The 24800-nt window shown below is 49.2% G+C and overlaps 1 protein-coding gene across 7 annotated transcripts in view; it reads left to right on the forward strand.

The window, feature by feature from the left end:
• Nucleotides 1–24800, forward strand: part of LOC134346508 (histone-lysine N-methyltransferase EHMT2-like) — a 156231-nt gene that overhangs the window by 128549 nt on the left and 2882 nt on the right. For all 7 annotated transcript variants that reach the window (XM_063047897.1, XM_063047893.1, XM_063047896.1 and 4 more), the window contains 5 exons: nt 2229–2306; nt 10045–10160; nt 11988–12074; nt 19012–19090; nt 20915–21090. In XM_063047897.1, coding sequence (XP_062903967.1) covers nt 2229–2306; nt 10045–10160; nt 11988–12074; nt 19012–19090; nt 20915–21090 — 536 coding nt within the window. The remainder of the gene's footprint in view (nt 1–2228; nt 2307–10044; nt 10161–11987; nt 12075–19011; nt 19091–20914; nt 21091–24800) is intronic.

Consider the following 24800-nt stretch of genomic DNA (forward strand, 5'->3'; position numbering starts at 1 on the left):
AGCTGTATGTGGCAAGGAATTCCATAAATCCTCGACCCTCTGGCTAAAAAAATGTCTCCACATCTCTGTTTTAACTGGGTACCTGCTAATTCTAAGACTGTGACCTTTTGTTCTAGACTCACCCACTAAGGGAAACAGCCTTTCCACATCTACTCTGTCCAACCCTTACAAGATAAGCTTTTCACTGTATCTTGGTACAGGTGACAATAATACACCAGTTCCAATAACAGGTGTATTATCACTGAAGTATGTCATGAAATTGATCATTTTGTGGCAGCAGTTTCAAGCAAGGCATAGAAATTACAATAAATTTCCACAAGAAAATTGTGAAGAAGAGGAATAGCAAGGTAGTTGGTTCATGGCCAGTGCAAAAATCTGATGACAGAGGGGAAGAAACTGTTGCTAAAATGTGGCTGAGAACATAAGTGAGATGGATTCAGTGTAGATGGAAACGGTTGTGTGTTATTGCCCTTCTCACTGGTTCCCCAGAAGGTTTGTGAGATGAGCTCAGTGTGAGCCGACATTTGTGGGTTTGTGAGATGTGCTCAGTGTTTGGCTGACACAGTTGTGTGTTTGTGAGATGTGCTCAGTGTGAGCTGACAGTTGTGTGTTTGTGAGATGTGCTCAGTGTGGGCTGACACAGTTGTGTGTTTGTGAGACGTGCTCAGTGTGGGATGACACAGTTGTGTGTTTGTGAGACGTGCTCAGTGTGGGCTGACACAGTTGTGTGTTTGTGAGATGTGCTCAGCGTGGGCTGACACAGTTGTGTGTTTGTGAGACGTGCTCAGTGTGGGCTGACACAGTTGTGTGTTTGTGAGACGTGCTCAGTGTGGGCTGACACAGTTGTGTGTGAGATGTGCTCAGCGTGGGCTGACACAGTTGTGTGTTTGTGAGATGTGCTCAGCGTGGGCTGACACAGTTGTGTGTGAGACGTGCTCAGTGTGGGCTGACACAGTTGTGTGTTTGTGAGACGTGCTCAGTGTGGGCTGACACAGTTGTGTGTTTGTGAGACGTGCTCAGTGTGGGCTGACTGTTGTGTGTTTGTGAGATGTGATCAGCGTGGGCTGACACAGTTGTGTGTTTGTGAGATGTGATCAGTGTGGGCTGACACAGTTGTGTATTTGTGAGATGTGCTCAGTGTGGGCTGACACAGTTGTGTGTTTGTGAGATGTGCTCAGTGTGGGCTGACACAGTTGTGTGTTTGTGAGATGTGCTCAGTGTGGGCTGACACAGTTGTGTGTTTGTGAGATGTGCTCAGTGTGGGCTGACACAGTTGTGTGTTTGTGAGATGTGCTCAGTGTGGGCTGACACAGTTGTGTGTTTGTGAGATGTGCTCAGTGTGGGCTGACACAGTTGTGTGTTTGTGAGATGTGCTCAGTGTGGGCTGACACAGTTGTGTGTTTGTGAGATGTGCTCAGTGTGGGCTGACAGTTGTATGTTTGTGAGATGTGCTCAGTGTGGGCTGACACAGTTGTGTGTGAGATGTGCTCAGTGTGGGCTGACACAGTTGTGTGTTTGTGAGATGTGCTCAGTGTGGGCTGACACAGTTGTGTGTTTGTGAGATGTGCTCAGTGTGGGCTGACACAGTTGTGTGTGAGATGTGCTCAGTGTGGGCTGACACAGTTGTGTGTGAGATGTGCTCAGTGTGGGCTGACAGTTGTGTGTTTGTGAGATGTGCTCAGTGTGGGCTGACAGTTGTGTGTTTGTGAGATGGGCTCAGTGTGGGCTGACAGTTGTGTGTTTGTGAGATGTGCTCAGTGTGGGCTGACACAGTTGTGTGTGAGATGTGCTCAGTGTGGGCTGACACAGTTGTGTGTGAGACGTGCTCAGTGTGGGCTGACACAGTTGTGTGTGAGATGTGCTCAGTGTGGGCTGACACAGTTGTGTGTTTGTGAGATGTGATCAGTGTGGGCTGACTGTTGTGTGTTTGTGAGATGTGCTCAGTGTGGGCTGTCACAGTTGTGTGTGAGATGTGATCAGTGTGGGCTGACACAGTTGTGTGTTGGTGAGACGTGCTCAGTGTGGGCTGACACAGTTGTGTGTTTGTGAGATGTGATCAGTGTGGGCTGACACAGTTGTGTGTTTGTGAGATGTGAACAGTGTGGGCTGACACAGTTGTGTGTTTGTGAGATGTGATCAGTGTGGGCTGACACAGTTGTGTGTTTGTAAGATGTGCTCAGTGTGGGCTGAACTGTTTGCCCCTCTCAAAAGTTTTGCTTTCTTCACAGCACTGCACCTGTTTGGACGACTGCTCCTCCAGTAACTGTCTCTGTGGACAGCTGAGTATCCGCTGCTGGTATGATAAGGTTAGTCATTTCCTTTTGCTCCCGTCTGCTTTCATTGGAGATTTATGGCACAGGGCGGACTGCACTTGACTGAGAGAGTTAGAAACTGCAGTGAGTTGTCAACATAGCCAAGTCTGCCATAAAAAACAGTTCCTCCTCCCCCACCCCCACTGATTCACTCTAAGCTACCTGCTATCTCAGGGACAGCGAGGCGGTGATAGAGAGGAGTTATAGGCATGTGGTCACACTGGGGCCACGGGAGACAGACAAGTGGGTCACAGTCATGAGGGGGAAGGGGAAGAGTCAGGTACTAGAGAGTACACCTGTGGCTGTACCCCTTGACAATAAGTACTCCTGTTTGAGTACTGTTGGGGGGGACAGCCTACCTGGGGAAAGCGACAGTGGCCGTGCCTCTGGCACAGAATCTGGCCCTGTGGCTCAGAAGTGTAGGGAAAGGAAGAGGAAGGCAGTGGTGATAGGGGACTGTATAGTTAGGGGGTCAGACATGCGAATCTGTGGACGCAAGAAAGAAACTCCGATGGTATTTTGCGTCCCATGTGCCAGGGTCTGGGATACTTCAGATTGTGTCCAAGATATCCTGCGGTGGGAGGGAGAACAGCCAGAGATCATGGTACTCATTGGTACCAATGACATAGGTAGGAAAATGGAAGAGATCCTGAAAAAAGACTACAGGGAGTTGGAAAGAAGTTGAGAAGCAGTACCACAAAGATAGTAATCTCGGGATTACTGCCTGTGCCACGTGACAGTGAGAATAGGAATTGAATGAAGTGGAGGATAAATGCGTGGCTGAGGGATTGGAGCAGAGGGCAGGGATTCAGATTTCTGGATCATTGGGACCTCTTTTGGGGCAGGTGTTACTGTACAAAAAGGACGGGTTGCACTTGAATCCCAGGAGGACCAATATCCTGGTGGGGAGGTTTGTTAAGGCTACTGGAGAGAGTTTAAATTAGAATTGCTGGGGGGTGGGAACCGAACTGAAGAGACTGGGGAAGAGGAGTTGGCTCACAAATAGAGAAAGCTTGGAGACAGTGTGTGAGGGAGGATAGGCAGTTGATAGAGAAGGGATGCATTCAGACCAAAGTTTTGAGATGTGTCTATTTTAATGACGTGTAATGGAGTGTTGTGAACAAAGCAGATGAGCTTAGAGCGTGGATCAGTACTTGGAGATATGATGTGGTGGCCATTACAGAGACTTGGATGGCTCAGGGACAGGTTTGGTTACTTCAAGTGCTGGGTTTTAGATGTTTCAGAAAGGACAGGGAGGGAGGCAAAAGAGGTGGGGGCGTGGCACTGCTGATCAGAGATAGTGTCACAGGGGCAGAAAAGGAGGATATCATGGAGGGATTGTCTACAGAGTCTCTGTGGGTGGAGGTTAGGAACAGGAAGGGGTCAATAACTCTACTGGGTGTTTTTTATAGGCCGCTCAATAGTAACAGGGATATCAAGGAGCAGATAGGGAAAAAGATCTTGGAAAGGTTTAATAATAAGAGTTGTCGTGATGGGAGATTTTAATTTCCCAAATATCAATTGGCATCTCCCTGGAGTGAGGGGTTTAGATGCGGTGGAGTTTGTTACGTGTGTTCAGGGAGGTTTCTTGACACAATGTGTAGATAAGCCTACAAGAGGAGAGGCTGTACTTGATTTGGTATTGGGAAATGAACCTGGTCAGGTGTTAGATCTCTCAGTGGGAGAGCATTTTGGAGATAGTGATCATAATTCTGTCTCCTTTACAATAGCATTGGAGAGAGGTAGGAACAGACAAGTTAGAAAAGCATTTAATGGGAGTAAGGGGAATTATGAGGCTATCAGGCAGGAAACTGGAGGCTTAAATTGAAAACAGATGTTCTCAGGGAAAAGTACGGAAGAAATGTGGCAAATATTCAGGGGATATTTGTGTGGAGCTCTGTATAGTTACTTCCCAGTGAGACAGGGAAGTTATGGTAGGGTATGGGAACCGTGGTGTACAAAGGCTGTAATAAATCTAGTCAAGAAAAGAGAAGCTTACAAAAAGTTCTGAGAGCTAGGTAATGTTAGAGATCTAGAAGATTATAAGGCTAACAGGAAGGAGTTTAAGAATGAAGTTAGGAGAGCCAGAAGGGGCCATGAGAAGGCCTTGGTGGGCAGGATTAAGGAAAACCCCAAGGCATTCTATGTGAAGAGCAAGAGGATAAGACGTGAAAGAATCGGATCTATCAAGTGTGACAGTGGGAAAGTGTGCATGGAACCGGAGGAAATGGCAAAGGTACTTCATGAATACTTTACTTCAGTATTCACTATGGAAAAGGATCTTGGTGATTGTAGTCGCAAACACGAGAAAATCTGCAGATGCTGGAAATTCAAGCAACACACACAAGATGCTGGTGGAATGCAGCAGGCCAGGCAGCATCTATAGGAAGAAGTACAGTCAACGTTTCAGTCCTGACGAAGGGTCTCGGCCCGAGACGTCGACTGTACTTCTTCCTATAGATGCTGCCTGGCCTGCTGCATTACACCAGCATTTTGCTGGTGATTGTAGTGATGACTTTCAGCAGACTGAAAAGCTTTAGCATGTAGATATTAAGAAAGAGGATGTGCTGGAGCTTTTGGAAAGCACCAAGTTGGATAAGTTGCTGGGACTGGATGAGATGGTACCCCAGGCTACTGTGGGAGGCAAGGGAAGAGATTGCTGAGTCTCTGGCGATGATCTTTGCATCATCAATGGGGACGGGAGAGGTTCCAGAGGATGGGAGGGTTGCAGATGTTGTTCCTTTATTCAAGAAAGGGAGTAGAGATAGCCCAGGAAATTATAAACCAGTGAGTCTTACCTCAGTGGTTGGTAAGTTGATGGAGAACATCCAGAAAGGCAGGATTTATGAACATTTGGAGAGGTATAATATGATTAGGAGTAGTCAGCATGGCTTTATCAAGGGCAGGTTGTGTATTACGAGCCTGATTGAATTTTTTGAGGATGTGACTAAACACATTGATGAAGGAAGAGCAGTATATGGATTTCAGCAAGGCATTTGATAAGGTAGCCCATACAAGGCTTATTGAGAAAGTAAAGAGGCATGGGATCCAAGGGGACATTGTTTTGTGGATCCAGAACACAGAAGGCAAAGAGTGGTTGTAGATGGGTCATATTCTGCATGGAGGTCGGTCACCAGTGGGGTGTCTCAGGGATCTGTTCTGGGACCCTTACTCTTCATGATTTTTATAAATGACCTGGATGAAGAAGTGGAGGGATGGGTTAGTAAGTTTGCTGATGACACAAAGGTTGGAGGTGTTGTGGATAGTGTGGAGGGCTGTCAGAGGTTACAGTGGGACATTGATAGGATGCAAAACTGGGCTGAGAAGTGGCAGATGGAATTCAACCCAGATAAGTGTGAAGTGGTTCATTTTGGTAGGTCAAATATGATAACAGAATATTAATGGTAAGACTCTTGGCAGTGTGGAGGATCAGAGGGATCTTGGGGTCCGAGTCCATAGGACACTCAAAGCAGCTGTGCAGGTTGACTCTGTGGTTGAGAATGCGTACGGTGTATTGGCCTTCATCAATCATGGAATTGAGTTTAGGAGCCGAGAGGTAATGTTGCAGCTATATAGGACCCTGGTCAGACCCCACTTGGAGTACTGTGCTCAGTTCTGGTCACCTCACTATAGGAAGGATGTGGAAACCATAGAAAGGGTGCAGAGGAGATTTACAAGGATGTTGCCTGGATTGAGGAGCATGCCTTATGAGAATAGGTGGAGTGAACTCCGTCTTTTCTCCTTGGAGCGGCAGAGGATGAGAGGTGACCTGATAGAGATGTGTAAGATGATGAGAGGCATTGATCGTGTGGATGGTCAGAGGCTTTTTCCCAGGGCTGAAATGGTGTAAGGTGCTGGGAAGTAGGTACAGAGGAGATGTCAGGGGTAAGTTTTTTACTCAGAGAGTGGTGAGTGCGTGGAATGGGCTGCCGGCAACAGTGGTGGAGGCGGATATGATAGGATCTTTTAAGAGACATTTAGATAGGTACATGGAGCTTAGAAAAATAGGGGGCTATAGGTAAGCTATAGGTAAGGATGAATTTCTACGGTAGGGACATGTTTAGCACAACTTTGTTGGCGGAAGGGCCTGTGTTGTGCTGTAGGTTTTCTATGTTTCTACGAAAGCAGACAGGAGGGCTTGTCATGGTCCTTCATGGTGGATGTTACTTTCTTGAGACAGTGCCTTTTGAAGGTGTCCTCAGTGTTCTTAGTGCCATGATGGAGCTGACTGAGTTTACAACTTTGTGCAGCTTTTACTGATCCTGCATATCGGAGCCTCCGTCCCAGATGGTGATGCAATCAGTCAGATGCTCTCCACAGTACATCTGTAGAAATTTGCTAGAGTCTTCTGACGTACCACATCTCCTCAAGCTGCTAATGAAGTATAGCCGCTTTCGTGCTTTCTTCAGTATGCTGGGCCCAGGATAGATCAGCAATGATGTGAACACCCAGGAGCTTGAAGTGGCTCACCCTTTTCACTACTGATCCCTCTTCTGACATCCTTTCCTGAAGTCCACAATCAGTCTCCCACTTGTTACCATGGGTTCCCTCACCTCTGCCGTCCCTGGATGCATATTCTCGCACTTTCTGCACAACTCCATTTTTGTGCTGTTTAGCCCACTCATCCAACTTCCTGCCCGTTACATCGCTGGCATTTAAGGCAGCAATGAAGGTGCTCCTCCATCATACCAGTAGCTTCCTCTCAGTTTTCACTGCTGTCAGCCATGCAAGTGCCGGGTGGAGACTGAGGAATACTGTCGCACTCAGATGTAGAAGCATTATTCATTCTCTTTTCCGTAACGGTTTTGTTTTCCAAATCAGGATTCTTAGCCCTGAGCTGAACCCCCAAACCTGGAGGACTGGTGGACCACTTTTAATATGGCCTCTACCCTTTGACCTGTTTGGTATGGGTGACCCTACCAAGAGCCAAAGCATAAAGCTCTGACTCCAAGCAGCACAGCTCTCCAGGTCATTGAGACACACGAGCCTCCAAACCACGACAAGGTTGTGGTCCTCTTTGAGGCCATTCATCCAATCTGTCAATGTGTTCCCTTAGCCCAGGACTGCCTTCGTTACCAGTTCTTAATTACAGTCATTGAAATAAACTGGGAAGAGACAAGGATTCATTTGCCGTCATCAAACCCCCTGTCAGCCATGATGATCTGCCAACCTTTTAACCTGCTTCAAGATCACTTTAACCTTTCCCTCCTACATAGCCCTCGATTTTTCTATCATCCATGTGCATATCAGGTGGTAGTTGTCCATCTTGTCCTCTGATGACAGGACACCTGTGTGGGAGAGTTTTTGAAGTTGCACTGGGGCTGGCCCACTCTCTCCACCTCAGAAGTCCAGGTCCAGTGGTACGTACAAGCTTCACAAACTGGGATCTTCCTTGGTTGCAGTGAATGACCATGACTCCTTCTGTGCCTTGCCCTGCCCTTCGCTGTCCACGGAGTGTTGTAGTACCACTTTCCTGGACATTGGATCTCACTGTAGATCCCATCCACCCAGTCCGCCGGGGCTGACTTTGCCTTCTAGGGCAGGCATGTCCCTATCTCGGTGAGGAATGGGTCCACCACCACTGTCACTTGCTCAGCCTGCCTGTCCAAGTGGTGTACTGGGGTGTGGCCTATGTCGCATGCAAGCAGCTACTTGGAGCCACAGGTGAGAACTGAGTGTCCAGTGGGGGGGACCAAGTGTGAGTGAGGTGCCCAAGAATGGACACGGCAAGCCCCTTTGCCAGAAGTGTTACCCCTCCCGTACACCCATGTGCTGATCTGAGAGTCTCTTAAATGCCAGTAATGTTTCTGTCTCTACACCACCGCTGCAAGGTGTTCCACACACCCAGCACTCTCTTTAAAAAAAAAACACCAAAAAAACTCATCTGTACTTCCCTCCAATCACATTAGAAACATAGAAAATAGGTGCAGGAGTAGGCCATTCGGCCCTTCGAGCCTGCACCGCCATTTATTATGATCATGGCTGATCATCCAACTCAGAACCCCGCCCCAGCCTTCCCTCCATACCCCCTGACCCCCGTAGCCACAAGGGCCATATCTAACTCCCTCTTAAATATAGCCAATGAACTGGCCTCAACAGTTTCCTGTGGCAGAGAATTCCACAGATTCACCACTCTCTGTGTGAAGAAGTTTTTCCTAATCTCGGTCCTAAAAGGCTTCCCCTCTATCCTCAAACTGTGACCCCTCGTTCTGGACTTCCCCAACATCGGGAACAATCTTCCTGCATCTAGCCTGTCCAATCCCTTTAGGATCTTATACGTTTCAATCAGATCCCCCTCAATCTTCTAAATTCCAACGAGTACAAGCCCAATTCATCCAGTCTTTCTTCATATGAAAGTCCTGCCATCCCAGGAATCAATCTGGTGAACCTTCTTTGTACTCCCTCTATGGCAAAGATGTCTTTCCTCAGATTAGGGGACCAAAACTGCACACAATACTCCAGGTGTGGTCTCACCAAAGCCTTGTACAACTGCAGTAGTACCTCCCTGCTCCTGTACTCGAATCCTCTTGCTATAAATGCCAGCATACCATTCGCCTTTTTCACCACCTGCTGTACCTGCATGCCCACTTTCAATGACTGGTGTATAATGACACCCAGGTCTCGTTGCACCTCCTCTTTTCCTAATCTGCCACCATTCAGATAATAATCTGTTTTCCTATTTTTGCCACCAAAGTGGATAACTTCACATTTATCCACATTAAATTGCATCTGCCATGAATTTGCCCACTCACCCAACCTATCCAAGTCACCCTGCATCCTCTTAGCATCCTCCTCACTGCTAACACTGCCACCCAGCTTCGTGTCATCCGCAAACTTGGAGATGCTGCATTTAATTCCCTCATCCAAGTCATTAATATATATTGTAAACAACTGGGGTCCCAGCACTGAGCCTTGCGGTACCCCACTAGTCACCGCCTGCCATTCTGAAAAGGTCCCGTTTATTCCCACTCTTTGCTTCCTGTCTGCTAACCAATTCTCCACCCACACCAATACCTTACCCCCAATACCGTGTGCTTTAAGTTTGCACACTAATCTCCTGTGTGGGACCTTGTCAAAAGCCCTTTGAAAATCCAAATATACCACATCCACTGGTTCTCCCCTATCCACTCTACTAGTTACATCCTCAAAAAATTCTATGAGATTCGTCAGACATGATTTTCCTTTCACAAATCCATGCTGACTTTGTCCGATCATTTCACCGCTTTCCAAATGTGCTGTTATCACATCCTTGATAACTGACTCCAGCAGTTTCCCCACCACCGACGTTAGGCTAACCGGCCTATAATTCCCCGGTTTCTCTCTCCCTCCTTTTTTAAAAAGTGGGGTTACATTAGCCACCCTCCAATCCTCAGGAACTAGTCCAGAATCTAACGAGTTTAAAATGATCTTCTGAAGCCCATCACCTCTACTGGCACCAACAGTAGCTTGCTAGAGTCCTCTGTTGTAGACCAGAATTTCACATTGTCCCCAGGTGTAGCCCATCTTCTTGGTGTATTTCCCTTCCCCAGGGGTGACATTTTTGCTACTTCCGTTGGTGTTTTTATGGTATGAGATTGCTAACCTCCTCCTCTCGCCGCTGGGCTTGGTTGAGTTACCTTAAAATTATGCGTCCTGGTATTAGTGTGTGACCGTGTCCCATGCAGCCGGGCATGTCCTCGCTGCCATCGGCACGGCATGTTCCACCATAACACTCACTACTTTGCAACGGCAGGATGGACGGCTCTTGCAAGAATTCAACAAGATCGAACCTCCCCTGATCTTCGAGTGCAATCAGGCCTGCTCCTGTTGGAGGTCGTGCAAGAATCGAGTGGTCCAAAGCGGGATCAAGTAAGTGTGGCTGGGGTTAGGGGATTTTGGAGCAAGGAGAGACCATTCAGCAGTCAGCCCATCAAGCGTGCCCTGCTGTTCAGTAAGCTTATGGCTAGTCCAACCGTGCCCTCAACACCACCTCCCCATCGCCTCCCTCACCCCTCACCCCTCCCCCCTTTCTACATCCCTCTCTTCACCACCCTCTCCTCTCTCACCACTCCCTCACTCAATCCCTCTCACCCCCCTCCCATATTTCTCTCCCCCCCCCAACCCCTCCCTCTCCATCCCGTTCCTGACTCCTTCCCCTCTAACTCAAAACATCTGTCAGCCTTCACCTCTAACATTCTCTGGAGTGGAGAGAGCACTGAAGAAGAATCCGAATCAGGTTTATCATCATCTGATATGTCAAGTGTGTGTCTACAAGCTTCTGCTCCTTCTCCTTGATGGTGGAAGGTATGTCCTTAATGATGGATGCTGCCTTCATCCTCGGAGTCAAGTAGTGCAAACTGAACCCCACTTTTTCAGCTGACACTGTAGAACATTCCATTAGCTGCTATGTTACTCTGCAGCTCAGTACATCACTTCCTGTTTCCTGCTTGGCCGGTTGTACAGCATTCTTCGCCCCAGGAGATTTTGGAGGCTGCATGTTCAGGAGGTGTTATACCAATATACAACATCACTTGGACAGCCTCCATCGGCCCAGCTGTGGTCAAAAGACACTCCTTATTCACAAGGGCTTGGGTGGGGAGAGGCAGAGGGAGGGAGGGGGAGAAGGGATGGAGAGGAAGTGGGGAAGAAATGGGGCGGGGAGAGAGGGAAGGGATGGAGTAGGAGGAAAGAGATGGGGTCTCAGGGTTGGTAGGGGAATGGTGAAGGAGAAAGGACGGGGAGGGAAGGGTGTGAGTGGGATAGGACCCTGGGGAGGGAGGAGATGGTGTGTGGAAGAAGGGTAAGGCAGGGAGAGAAGAGGGTAAATCTAAGATAAACAATGTCCTTTGAGCAGTGACTCAGGCTCTGGGACACAGGGCCGGAGGAAGGGAGTGACAGATACAGGCGCAGTGTTTAATTCAGACAGGCCCTTAAAACAGGCTGGCATAAAATGATACAGCCCTACTACAGGCAACTGGGATTATTGTAAATAAACTGAAGGGTCTGCTCAGACGTTTTAGCCGAAGGGCCTGGGCCTGTGCCGTACCACTCTGCCCCTGGATTGCAGTTGTGGGGTGGGGGGTGTTGGTCTGCTTTGACTGTTCTCATTTCCTGTGGGCATGGTGGGTGGGGGACGTTGGTCCACTCTGACTATTCTCATTTCCAGTGGGCAAGGGTACGGTGGGGGCAGCATAAGTTAGGAAATGTTGGTCCACTTTGACTATGGGGAGGATGTTCCTACAGTGGGGGAGTCTAGGACCAGAGGGCACAGCCTCAGAATAGAAGGGTGTCCCTTTAGAACAGAGATGAGGGGAAATTTCATAAACAAGAAGGTGGTGAATCTGTGGAATTTATTGCTATGGATGGCTGTGGAGGTAAGTCATTAGGTGTATCTAAAGCAGAGGTTGATACGTTCTGGATTAGTCAGAGCATCAAAGATTATGGGGAGATGGCAGGAGAGAGGGGTTGCAAGGTTAATAAATTAGGCACAATGGAATGGCGGAGAAGACTCGATGGGCCGAATGCCCTAATTCTGCTCCTATGTTTAATGGTCTTGTTCCCTGTTTCCAGGGAGTATGGTAAAGACGGTGGGTGGGTGGTTTAAATGCATTATGACAGGTCCCTGTTTCTGATGGACTGGGTGGGTGGGGTATTGGGTGTTGTGATCCACTCTGACTGTCCTGTTTCTTTTGGCAGGGTTCGCTTGCAGCTGTACAGGACCGAGAAGATGGGCTGGGGTGTGCGCGCACTGCAGGACATCCCACAAGGAACGTTCATCTGCGAGTGAGTACCCTGCCTGCCGCCATGTCACGTGGATACAGTGTTTGTCTCATGCCTAGATCGTCACAAGGGAGGCTGCTCCATCTTAGGGTCCACCTCTGCATCCTTCGTTAGCTGGCCCATCTCCACCTCTGATTACCACCCCCACCCCCACAATTCCATACCATAAGATATAGGAACAGAAGTAGGCCATTTGGCCCATCGAGTCTGCTCCAGCATTCAATCATGGCTGCTCCAATTCTTCCAATCATTCCAACTCCCCTGCCTTCACCCCATACCCTTTGATGCCCTGACTAACCAAGGACTTATCTATCTCTGTCTTAAATGCATCCAATGACTTGGCCTCCTCAGCAGCTCATGGCAACAAATTTACCACCCTCTGACTAAAGTAATATCTCCGCATCTCTGTTCTAAATGGGTGTCCTTCAATCCTGAAGTCGTGCCCTCTTGTCCTAGACTCCCCTACCATGGGACATAATTTTGCGATATCTAATCTGTTCAGGACTTCTAACATTCTGCACATTTCTATGAGATCCCCCTCATTCTCCTGAATTCCAGGGAATACAGCCCAAGAGCTGCCAGATGTTCCTCGTGGTAACCCTTTCATTCCTGGAATCATTCTTGTGAATCTTCTCTGAACCCTCTCCAATGTCAGTATATCCTTTCTAAAATAAGGAGCACAAAACTGCACACAATACCTCAAGTGTGGTCTCATGAGTGCCTTATACAGCCTCAACATCACATCCCTACTCTTATATTCTGTACCTCTAGAAATGAATGCCAACATTGCATTCGCCTTCTTCAACTCCAACTCAACCTGGAGGTTAACTTTTAGGGTATCCTGCACAAGGACTCCCAAGTCCCTTTGCATCTCTGCATTTTGAATTCTTTTCTCCATCTAAATAACAGTCTGCCCATTTATTTCTTCCACCAAAGTGCATGACCATACACTTTCCAACATTGTATTTCATTTGCCCATTCCCCAAAACTACCTTATGTTTCTCTACAGGCTTTCTGTTTCCTCAACATTACGCTCCTCCCCCTATTTTTGTATCAATGGCAAATTTAGCCACAAATCCATTAATCCCATAATCCAAACCATTGATATACATTGTGAAAAGCATGGTAACCAGCAGCCAGCCAGAATAGAATCCCTTTATTCCCACTCTGTTTTGTGCCAATCAAGCAATGCTCCACCCATTCTAGTAACTTCCCTGTAATTACATGGGCTCTTATCTTGTTAAGCAGCCTCATGTGCAGCATCTTGTTAAAGGCCTTCTGAAAAACCAAGTATACCACATCCACTGCATCTCCTTTGTAATTTCCTCAAAAAATTGCAGTAGGTTAGTCAGGCAGGATTTTCCTTTCAGGAAACCATGTTGGCTTTGTCCTATCTTGTTATGTGCCTCCTGGTATTCCGTAACCTCATTCCTAACTATTGATTCCAACAACTTTCCAACCACTTATGTCAAGCTAAAAGGTCTATAGTTTCCTTTCTGCTGCCTCCCACCCTTCTTAAACAGCGAGTAACATTTGCAATTTTCCAGTCATCTGGTACAGTGCTAGAATCTTATCGATTCTTGAAAGATCATTGTTAATGCTTCTGCAATCTCTCCAGCTACTTCCTTCAGAACCCAAGGGTGCATTCCATCAGGTCCAGGAGATTTATCCACCCTCGGACAATTAAGCCTCCTGAGCACCTACTCGGACATAATTTTCACTGCACATACTTCACTTCCCGGACACTCTTGAATGTCCGGTATACTGCAGATGTATTCCACTGTGAAGGCTAATGCAAAATATGCATTCAGTTCCTCTGCCATCTCTGTGTCTCTCATTACAATATCTCCAGCATCATTTTCTATTGGTCCTATATCTACCCTCAACTCTTTTATACCCTTTATATACCGGTTTCCCCCGCTATCCGAAAGTAGAGTGTTCCTATGAAACCTTTCGTAAACCAAAATGGCATAAAGCGAAGAAGCAATTACCATTAATTTATATGGGAAAAATATTTGAGAATTCCCAGACCCAAAAAATAACCTACCAAATAGCACATAAAACCTAAAATAACACTAACTTATAGTAAAAGCAGGAATGATATAAATACACAGCCTATATAAAGTAGAAATAATGTATGTACAGTGTAGTTTCACTTAGCAGAATCGGGAAGATTTAGCCAAAACCGATCTGCAGAAAAAAATCGGCACGTACACGTACGCAAACACCCCTGCCCGCGGAAGGCTTCATGGTCATGGTTGTCTTTCTCGGGGTAAACACAAGCTTAAAGCGGGCACCTTTTTTCATAAAAGCGAAAATCCTCTTCGGATTTCTTTTGGTTAGCGAAAACAGGTACTAATGTGGGTCTTTCGTAAAAGCGAAGTGGCGTAAAGCGGGAAACACCTGTACTTAAAGCTTTTAGTATCTTCTTTGATATTAGTCACCAGCTTACTTTCATAATCCATCTTTTCCTTCCTAATGACCACCTTAATTTCCTTCTGCAAGTTTTTAAAAGCTTCCCAATCCTCTATCTTCCCACTAGCTGTGGCTTTATTATATGCCCTCTCTTTTGCTTTTACTTTGGCTCTGACTTCACTTGTCAGCCACGATAGTGTCCTTATTCCATTTGAAAATGTCTTCTTATTTGGAATATATCTGTCTTGTACTTCCCTCATTTTTCGCAGAAACTCCAGCCATTTCTGCTCTGCTGTCCTTCCTGCTAGTATCCCTTTCCAGTCAACCATGGCCAGTTCCCCTCTCAGGCCATTGTAATTTCCTTTATTCCAATGAAATACCGACACATTGGAATTTAGTTTCTCCTTCTAAAATTTCAAAGTGAACTCGATCATATTGTGATCAGTGTTCCCTAGGGGTTCCTTAACCTTAAGCTCTCTTATCACCTCCAGATCATTGTACAACACCCAATCCAGCACAGCTGATCCCCTAGTGGGCTCAACAACAAACTGTTCTAAAAAGCCATCCCTTAGACATTCTACAAATTCTCTCTCTTGAGGTCCAGTACTGGCCTAGTTTTCCCAATCCACTTACACTTTAAAATCCCCAATGATTATCATGACATTGCCCTTCTGACACGTCTTTTCTTTCTCCTACTGTAATTTGTAATCCACATCCTGGCTGCTGTTTGGATGCCTGTATACAACTGCCATTAGGGTCCTTATACCCTTACAACTCAACTCAACCCATCCGATCCTATGTCATCCCTTTCTATTGACTTAATATTATTTCTTACACACAGAGCCACACCACATCCTCTGCCTACTAACATATCTTTCCAATACATCATATATCCTTGGACGTTCAGCTCCCAATGGCAGCCATCCTTCAGCTAAGTCTCAGAGATGGCCACAGCAACATTCATACTTGCCAATGTAGCTGAATTTAAAGATCGACCATTTTATTTCTTATGCTGTGTGCATTCAAATATAACATTTTCAGTCCAGTATGTGGCTTTCTGTTTTAACTCTCCCATTCCTCAGTCTCGCCCCTCAGACCCATCCCTCCAATCCTCGTGCAGTCTCTCAAACCTTGCTATCCTATTACCAATTGAGCCTTCATGGCCCCACTATCACATCCACCCATTCCCAACCCTAAATTCTATCCTCTCAGTCCCCCATCCTGCAATCCTATCTATCTGCACCTCCATCCTACCATCCCTTCACACGCCTCCCCAACTCCCTGTTCCTCCATCACTCTCTGTCCAGTGATTCTGAGAGGAGTAGTGAGGTGTCGCGCATGCATGTGTGTGTCTCTGTGTCTCTCCCTTCCCCTCTCCCTCCCTCCCTCCCTCCCTCCCTCCCTCCCTCTCTCCTCTCCTCTCCTCTCCCTCCCTCCCTCTCTCCTCTCCCTCTCTCCTCTCCTCTCCTCTCCCTCCCTCCCTCCCTCTCTCCTCTCCCTCCCTCCCTCCCTCCCTCCCTCCCTCCCTCTCTCCTCTCCTCTCCTCTCCTCTCCCTCCCTCCCTCCCTCCCTCTCTCCTCTCCCTCCCTCCCTCTCTCCTCTCCTCTCCCTCCCTCCCTCCCTCCCTCCCTCCCTCTCTCCTCTCCTCTCCTCTCCTCTCCCTCCCTCCCTCTCTCCTCTCCTCTCCCTCCCTCCCTCCCTCTCTCCTCTCCCTCTCTCCTCTCCTCTCCTCTCCCTCCCTCCCTCCCTCTCTCCTCTCCCTCCCTCCCTCCCTCTCTCCTCTCCCTCCCTCCCTCTCTCCTCTCCTCTCCCTCCCTCCCTCCCTCCCTCTCTCCTCTCCTCTCCCTCCCTCCCTCCCTCTCTCCTCTCCTCTCCTCTCCTCTCCCTCCCTCCCTCCCTCCCTCTCTCCTCTCCCTCTCTCCTCTCCTCTCCTCTCCCTCCCTCCCTCCCTCTCTCCTCTCCCTCCCTCCCTCCCTCTCTCCTCTCCCTCCCTCCCTCTCTCCTCTCCTCTCCCTCCCTCCCTCCCTCCCTCTCTCCTCTCCTCTCCCTCCCTCCCTCTCTCCTCTCCCTCCCTCCCTCCCTCTCTCCTCTCCCTCCCTCCCTCTCTCCTCTCCCTCCCTCCCTCTCTCCTCTCCTCTCCCTCCCTCCCTCCCTCTCTCCTCTCCTCTCCTCTCCCTCCCTCCCTCCCTCTCTCCTCTCCCTCTCTCCTCTCCTCTCCTCTCCCTCCCTCCCTCCCTCTCTCCTCTCCCTCCCTCCCTCTCTCCTCTCCCTCCCTCCCTCTCTCCTCTCCTCTCCCTCCCTCCCTCCCCCTCTCTCCTCTCCTCTCCTCTCCCTCCCTCTCTCCCTCTCTCCTCTCCCTCCCTCTCTCCTCTCCCTCCCTCCCTCCCTCTCTCCTCTCCTCTCCCTCCCTCCCTCTCTCCTCTCCTCTCCCTCCCTCCCTCCCTCTCTCCTCTCCTCTCCCTCCCTCCCTCTCTCCTCTCCTCTCCTCTCCCTCCCTCCCTCCCTCTCTCCTCTCCCTCCCTCCCTCCCTCCCTCCCTCTCTCCTCTCCCTCCCTCCCTCTCTCCTCTCCTCTCCCTCCCTCCCTCTCTCCTCTCCCTCTCTCCTCTCCTCTCCTCTCCTCTCCCTCCCTCCCTCCCTCTCTCCTCTCCTCTCCTCTCCCTCCCTCCCTCCCTCTCTCCTCTCCCTCTCTCCTCTCCTCTCCTCTCCCTCCCTCCCTCTCTCCTCTCCCTCTCTCCTCTCCTCTCCTCTCCCTCCCTCCCTCCCTCCCTCTCTCCTCTCCCTCCCTCCCTCCCTCCCTCTCTCCTCTCCCTCCCTCCCTCTCTCCTCTCCTCTCCCTCCCTCCCTCCCTCCCTCTCTCCTCTCCTCTCCTCTCCCTCCCTCCCTCCCTCTCTCCTCTCCCTCCCTCCCTCCCTCCCTCTCTCCTCTCCCTCCCTCCCTCTCTCCTCTCCTCTCCCTCCCTCCCTCCCTCCCTCCCTCCCTCTCTCCTCTCCTCTCCTCTCCCTCCCTCCCTCTCTCCTCTCCCTCTCTCCTCTCCTCTCCTCTCCCTCCCTCCCTCCCTCTCTCCTCTCCCTCCCTCCCTCTCTCCTCTCCCTCCCTCCCTCTCTCCTCTCCCTCCCTCCCTCTCTCCTCTCCTCTCCCTCCCTCCCTCTCTCCTCTCCTCTCCCTCCCTCCCTCTCTCCTCTCCTCTCCCTCCCTCCCTCCCTCTCTCCTCTCCCTCCCTCCCTCCCTCCCTCTCCCTCCCTCCCTCTCTCCTCTCCTCTCCCTCCCTCCCTCTCTCCTCTCCTCTCCCTCCCTCCCTCTCTCCCTCCCTCTCTCCTCTCCTCTCCTCTCCCTCCCTCCCTCCCTCTCTCCTCTCCCTCCCTCCCTCCCTCCCTCTCTCCTCTCCCTCCCTCCCTCTCTCCTCTCCTCTCCCTCCCTCCCTCTCTCCTCTCCCTCCCTCTCTCCTCTCCCTCCCTCTCTCCTCTCCCTCCCTCCCTCTCTCCTCTCCCTCCCTCCCTCTCTCCTCTCCCTCCCTCCCTCTCTCCTCTCCCTCCCTCCCCCTCTCCTCTCCCTCCCTCCCCCTCTCCTCTCCCTCCCTCCCCCTCTCCTCTCCCTCCCTCCCCCTCTCCTCTCCCTCCCTCCCCTCTCCTCTCCCTCCCTCCCCCCTCTCCTCTCCCTCCCTCCCCCCTCTCCTCTCCCTCCCTCCCCCCCTCCTCTCCCTCCCTCCCCCCTCTCCTCTCCCTCCCTCCCTCCCCCCCTCTCCTCTCCCTCCCTCCCCCCTCTCCTCTCCCTCCCTCCCCCTCCTCTCCCTCCCTCCCCCCTCCTCTCCCTCCCTCCCCCCTCCTCTCCCTCCCTCCCCCCTCCTCTCCCTCCCTCCCGCCTCTCCCTCCCTCCCCCTCCCTCCCTCCCTCCCCCTCTCCTCTCCCTCCCTCCCCCTCTCCTCTCCCTCCCTCCCTCTCTCCTCTCCCTCCCTCCCTCTCTCCTCTCCCTCCCTCCCTCTCTCCTCTCCCTCCCTCCCTCTCTCCTCTCCCTCCCTCCTCTCCCTCCCTCCCTCTCTCCTCTCCCTCCCTCCCTCTCTCCTCTCCCTCCCTCTCTCCTCTCCCTCCCTCTCTCCTCTCCCTCTCTCCCTCCCCCTCTTCCTCTCTCCCTCTCTCCCTCCTCCTCTCCCCTCTCCCTCCTCCTCTCCCTCTCTCCCTCCTCCTCTCTCTCCCTCTCTCCTCTCCCTCCCTCTCTCCTCTCCAACTCTCCTTCTCTCCCACTCCCTGTCCCCTTCACCCTCACCCCCTCCCCTCCCATCTCCCTCTCCCCCTCCCCCCTCCTCCCTCCCCTCCACCCCCTCATCCCTCCTCTCTCCCTTCTCTCCCCCTCTCTCCCCTCTCCGTCTCCCCACTCCCCCCTCTGTTCCTCTCACCCTCTCACCCTCCCTCCTCCCCCTCTCACCCTCTCCCTCACTCTCACGTCCTTCATGATCTGAGTCTCCCACCCTGCCTCACTGTGCCTGCTGCCCTCCCGCAATGGTGATAACCACTGTCCTCTGCTCTTTAGATACGTAGGCGAAATCATCTCGGACGCAGAGGCCGACGTGCGTGAGGATGACTCCTACCTCTTTGACCTGGACAACAAGGTATGTGGCCAGCGGGAACTGCTCCCATCCCCACCCTTCCCAACAAGGCTCCAGTGCCCCACCCCTTTGTCAACACGTCACACCTCTGGTTGCTCAGGTAGAGCATGGCTATTGTGTCTGAAGGTGTTTAATTTAAATCATATCTCAAGTTTCCTGTAAACCTGTTTAACTGGGTTACGTCGGAGTGTGGTGGAGGCAGCTCCCAAAGTGCCCAACACACCACAGTACAGCACAGTAAAGCCCCTGTGGCCCACATGTGCCAATCTTTTAATCAACTCCAAGATCAAACAAACCCCACAACCCTCCACTTCACTATCATCCACATGCCTGTCTGAGAATGTCTTAAAAGTTCCGAATGTATCTGCCTCTGCCAACCCCCAGCAGCGTGTTTCGCGCACCTGCCGCACTGTATATAAAAAAAAATACACCTCTGACCCATCCCCCTGTATTGTGTCCTCTCGTATTAGCCATTTCCACCCTAGGAAAAAGTCTCTGCTTCTTATCAACTTGTACACCTCTACCAAGTCACTTCTCATCCTCCTTCACGGCAAAGAGAAAAACCTGAACTCACTCAGCCAATCCCCATAAGACGTGCTTTCTAATGCATGCTGCATCCTGGTAAAGAAGAGTCCAGGCCCTTTGAGTTGGGAGAGTATGCCAACAGCAAAAATCTCCTCTGCATCCTCTCTAAAGTTTCACATCCTTCCTATAATGAGGAGACCAGAACTGAACACAAAATTTCAATATGATGCAGGAACTCAGCAAGTCAGGCAGCATCTGTAGTAATCAATAAACAGTCAGCCTTTCTGGCCAACCCTCTTCTTCAGGACTCAGGCTTTGTTTAAAGAGCAGTTCTCCTAGCCCTCATATATCCTGTGTCCCAGAACTTTCTGGAACACAGGATGGATCCAACTCAGGGGCTGTGGTTGGGAATGCTGTTGTGTGTGAAAGAGAAAAAGACATGATCTGTCTGTGTATGTGAGATTCAGTCTGTTGATTGTGTAAACTGTATATATTGTGTATTGTGTCTTTGTGTGAGTACAGTATTGTGTGTATATCCATCTGACTGGATGTGTATATTTAGTATATATATCAGATTCATGTTTATTATCACTTACATATTTCGTGGAATTTGTATTGTGGCAGCGATACAGTGAAAGACAGAGATGACTGTAGCTATAAAATAACATTGTGATAGTGCATTGTAATAATAGTGCAAGAGAGGAAGAGCGGGGTACTGTTCATGGACCAAGCAGAGTTGGGGATTGTTCATGGACCAATCAGAGTGAGGGATTGTTCATGGACCAATCAGAGTGAGGGATTGTTCATGGACCAATCAGAGTGAGGGATTGTTCATGGACCAATCAGAATGAGGTATTGTTTATGGACCAATCAGAATGACATATTGTTCATGGATGATCATCAGTCAGATTGGGATATGATAAAATGTTTATTATTTAGTAACTTCGTGACTGTTCTCATCAACACAATTACTTTTAGGGTATTCACAATCATTTTATCATAGATTTCAAAATTATATTAGCATTACATAAAATAAAATTCCAGCTGCACGGCAACAAAGGATGTGTGCATAGAAGCATTTCAGTTACTGCACGGTCACACACTCCACAGCTTAGAGGAAACAGTGGTTGGAACTGATAACTTCTATTTCAGTGCAAAGTTTTACAAGTATGTGTGTGGATCCGTGTTGGGGTGGGTGGGTGTGTGTGTGTGCGCGGGCATGCGCGTGCCTCAGGCTGTGAACCTGTTCTGTTCATGCTGTATCACTGTCTCCATCTCACTCCATGTTGTCATGTGGTGCAGGATGGGGAGGTGTATTGCATCGACGCCCGTTACTATGGCAACGTCAGCCGATTCATCAACCACCTGTGTGATCCGAACATCATTCCTGTCCGTGTATTCATGCTGCATCAGGACCTGCGATTTCCCAGGATTGCGTTCTTTAGCAGCCGGGACATTAGGACGGACGAGGAGCTCGGGTAGGTGGCTGTAGCTGGTAGGCAAGTCCCACCAACACTGCACAAATAAGCACTGCGGGAGGCTTGTGTTCCCATCACCATCCTTTTGCCTGCAAACCCCCACCCTTCCCAAGTCCCCTCGCCGCATCTCCACTGGTGACCCTGAGCCCTGAGTTCTGAAGTTCCTTCCCCAAACCTTTCACTGAATCTAAATGGTCAGGACGATTGACGGGTCCTGAAATGGAGAGGTTTGTTCAGGGAATCAGAATTGGGTTCACTCTCACTGACATGTTGTGAAGTTTGTTGCTTTGCAAGAGAGGATGCTTCCTATCGTGAGGGAGTCTAGGGCCAGAGGGCACAGCCTCAGGATAGAGGGATGTTCAGTGCCACAGCGCTGTGGAGGCTGAGTCATTGAGTATATTTTAAGCGGAGGTTGGTAGGTTCTCGATTTAGTCAGGGTGTCAAAGGTTACAGGAAGAAGGCAGGAGAGGGAAAAGAAATCATCCCTGGTGAAGTAGTGGAGCAGACTCGATGGGCCAAGTGGCCTAATTCTTATGTCTGTGTCCTATGTCTTATATCCTTAAGATCAATACATAAAAATTACTATAACATGCAATAAGAATATATATTTATTGATTGAATGGCTGGACAGACAGTTAGTTCATCGATTCACAGGCTGTTCAGGTACCTGAGGGTGGAGGCGAAGAAGCCGTTCCTGTGTCTTCAGGTTTCTGTACCTCCTCCCTGATGGTAGTAACAGGAAGAGGGCAGGAGTGGGGTCCTGGGTCCTTACTGATGGACACCAGCTTCTTTAGGCACCACCGCAAAGGTCTCCTCGATTCAATTACTGGCACTCATGATTAGGCCGTGAGGAGCATATAGGAAGATACAAAGGGATAACGACAGGTTAACGTTGACAGTAACTGTCTTTTTCTCAGGGTAGCGAAGTCATCGGTTTAAGGTGAGAGGAGAAAGATTTAAAAAGGATCTGAGGAGAAGCTATCACACAAAGAGAGCTGAGTATGTAGAATGAGCCACCAGAGGAAGTGGTTGAGGTCTCAACCACTATAGAAGCACTTGGATGGGTACATGGACGGCTTGGAGGGATTTCAGCCGAACACAAGAAGTTGGGACTGGTTGCACTGTGGTCAGCAGGGAGTGATTGGGCCGAGGGTGTATCCGTGGTGTAGTGTTCTAAAACTGTGAATGGGCAAGTATCTGGCAAATTGAGTCTAAATGTGGGAAACGAGAAGTTGTAAATGTTTGTTTATTTAGAGATACAGCACGGTAATGGGCCCTTCCAGTCCAACGAGGCCGTGCTGTCCAGTTACACCCAATTAACCCACTGACCCATACGTCTTTGATATGTGGGAGAAAGGCAGAGCACCCGGAGGAAACGGGGCGAACGTGGTGGCAATTGAACCCGGGCTGCAGGCACTCCACTGCCGTGCCGATCCAAGTGTTGGCAGGAGAATTAACAAAGCAAGTCCATGATATGAATGATGAGCAATGTTCCCTTCACACATCAAAGTTGCTGGTGAACGCAGCAGGCCAGGCAGCATCTCTAGGAAGAGGTACAGTTGACGTTTCAGGCCGAGACCCTTCGTCAGGACTAACTGAAGGAAGAGTTGGTAAGAGATTTGAAAGTGGGAGGGGGAGGGGGAGATCCAAAATGATAGGAGAAAACAGGAGGGGGAGAGATGGAGCCAAGAGCTGGACATTTCTCTCTCTCTCTCCTTTTTCTCCCTCTGTTCCTCTGACTATACCCCTTGTCCATTCTCTGGGTTTTTCCCCCCCTCCCCCTTTTCCTTCTCCCCGGACCTCCTGTCCCATGATCCTCTCATATCCCCTTTGCCAATCACCTGTCCAGCTCTTGGCTCCATCCCTCCCCCTCCTGTCTTCTCCTATCATTTTGGATCTCCCCCTCCCCGTCCCACTTTCAAATCTCTTACTAGCTCTTCCTTCAGTTAGTCCTGACGAAGGGTCTCGGCCCGAAATGTCGACTGTACCTCTTCCTAGAGATGCTGCCTGGCCTGCTGCATTCACCAGCAACTTTTATGTGTGTTGCTTGAATTTCCAGCATCTGCAGAATGCCTCGTGTTAATGTTCCCTTCAACTGTTTTTACATCTGTGTCGAACAAATGTTCCTCCGAGCAGTCCTAAAAACTGCACCGGACTTTAAATACTTCAAACTTTTTGTAATATGCATGCTGTGAATATTTAGAAAATCATATACTTTGGATTTTATTTGTTAATTGAAGAGTATAATGAAATGCCATTGACCATAATTTATATGAGAGATATTTCAGCTGCACGGCAACAAAGGTTACATGTGCAGGAGGATTTCAGTTACTGTGTGGCTGTGCAGCTGTACACCTTAGAGGAAACGATGACGGTGAAAGTTACCTGGCTGCATGAGTGCATGAATTGCAGATAGGAAGAAATTAGGGAAGTTTATAGATTCTCATTGTTTCTTGTGAGGGGAATTTCAAAGCAGGTGAGATCTCATCTGCAGAGCTGTGTCCTGTATTCTGTACTGGTCTCCTTGTTTTCTGGAGGCTGTTATCTTTTTTGGAAGCCGTTCAAGAAATGTTCACTGGACTGAGAAACTCCAGTAACTGTGACACTAGAAAAATATAAACATCAGAAAATCAACTTGGACTGCATCCAAGGATTGTCACCCGATGTTTTCAGCATTTCTGTTCTTACTGGACTAATACTAGGAACAGCAGATTGCCTTGTGAGCACAGGGATGGGCTTTTTCTCACAGGAGTTCAGGAGAGTGAGGCTGCTGGTTAAAAACTAATTGATAAGTTGGTTTATTAATGTGGTCCCACCATACCAAGGCACAGTGAAAAACGTGTCTTGGATTCCATCCATGCATATCAATTCTGCATGTCTAATTCTGAAATGTAACACCAGAGGGCCTGCATTTAAGGTGAGAGGGGTAAGTTCAAAGGAGACATGAGGGGCACGTTTTTACACAGACCACCACTGGGTGCCTGGAGTGCACTGCTGGGGCGGTGGCAGAGGCAGAGGCACTGGAGACTTGAAGAGATGTTTAGGTGGGCACAACAGTGTGAGTAAAGTGGAAGGATATGGAGATTGTGTGAGCAGAAGGGATCAGTTGGCCATTCGATTACTACTGTAATTGTTTCAGCACAACGTTGTGGGCCAAAGGGCTGTTCCTGTGATTGTGATGTACTGTTCAAATTCATTACAAAGGTAAAACTATAACAAAATGTGGAGTGAAATTTAACAGTCAAAGAGAATGAAAGGGTTAACATATGACCTCTGGGCCTGTACTCACTGAAGTTTAGAAAAATGAGGGGTGATGTCATTGAAAACTATCAAATATTGAATGGATGTGGAGAGGATGTTTCCTGTAGTGGGGGAGTCTAGGACCAGAGGGCACAGCCTCAGAATAGAGGGACATCCCTTTACAATAGAGATGATGAGGAACTTCTTTAGCTAGAGAGTAGTTATCTGTGGAATTCATGTCACAGGCGTCTGTGGAGGTCAAGTCATTGGGTATATTTAAAGCATAGATTCTTGATTAGTCAAGTGTAAAAAGTTACAGGCAGAAGACAACAAAATGGGGTTGAGAGGGAAAATAAATCAGCCATGATGGAATGCAGAGCAAACACAATGGGTGGAATGGCCTAATTCTGCGCCTCTGTCTTATGTTCTTCACCAGTTTGCCCATCACCCCAAAGTAAAGCTCAATGGCC

The sequence above is a fragment of the Mobula hypostoma genome, chromosome 5 (assembly GCF_963921235.1).
Source record: "Mobula hypostoma chromosome 5, sMobHyp1.1, whole genome shotgun sequence".
NCBI classification, from domain to species: Eukaryota; Metazoa; Chordata; class Chondrichthyes; order Myliobatiformes; family Myliobatidae; genus Mobula; species Mobula hypostoma.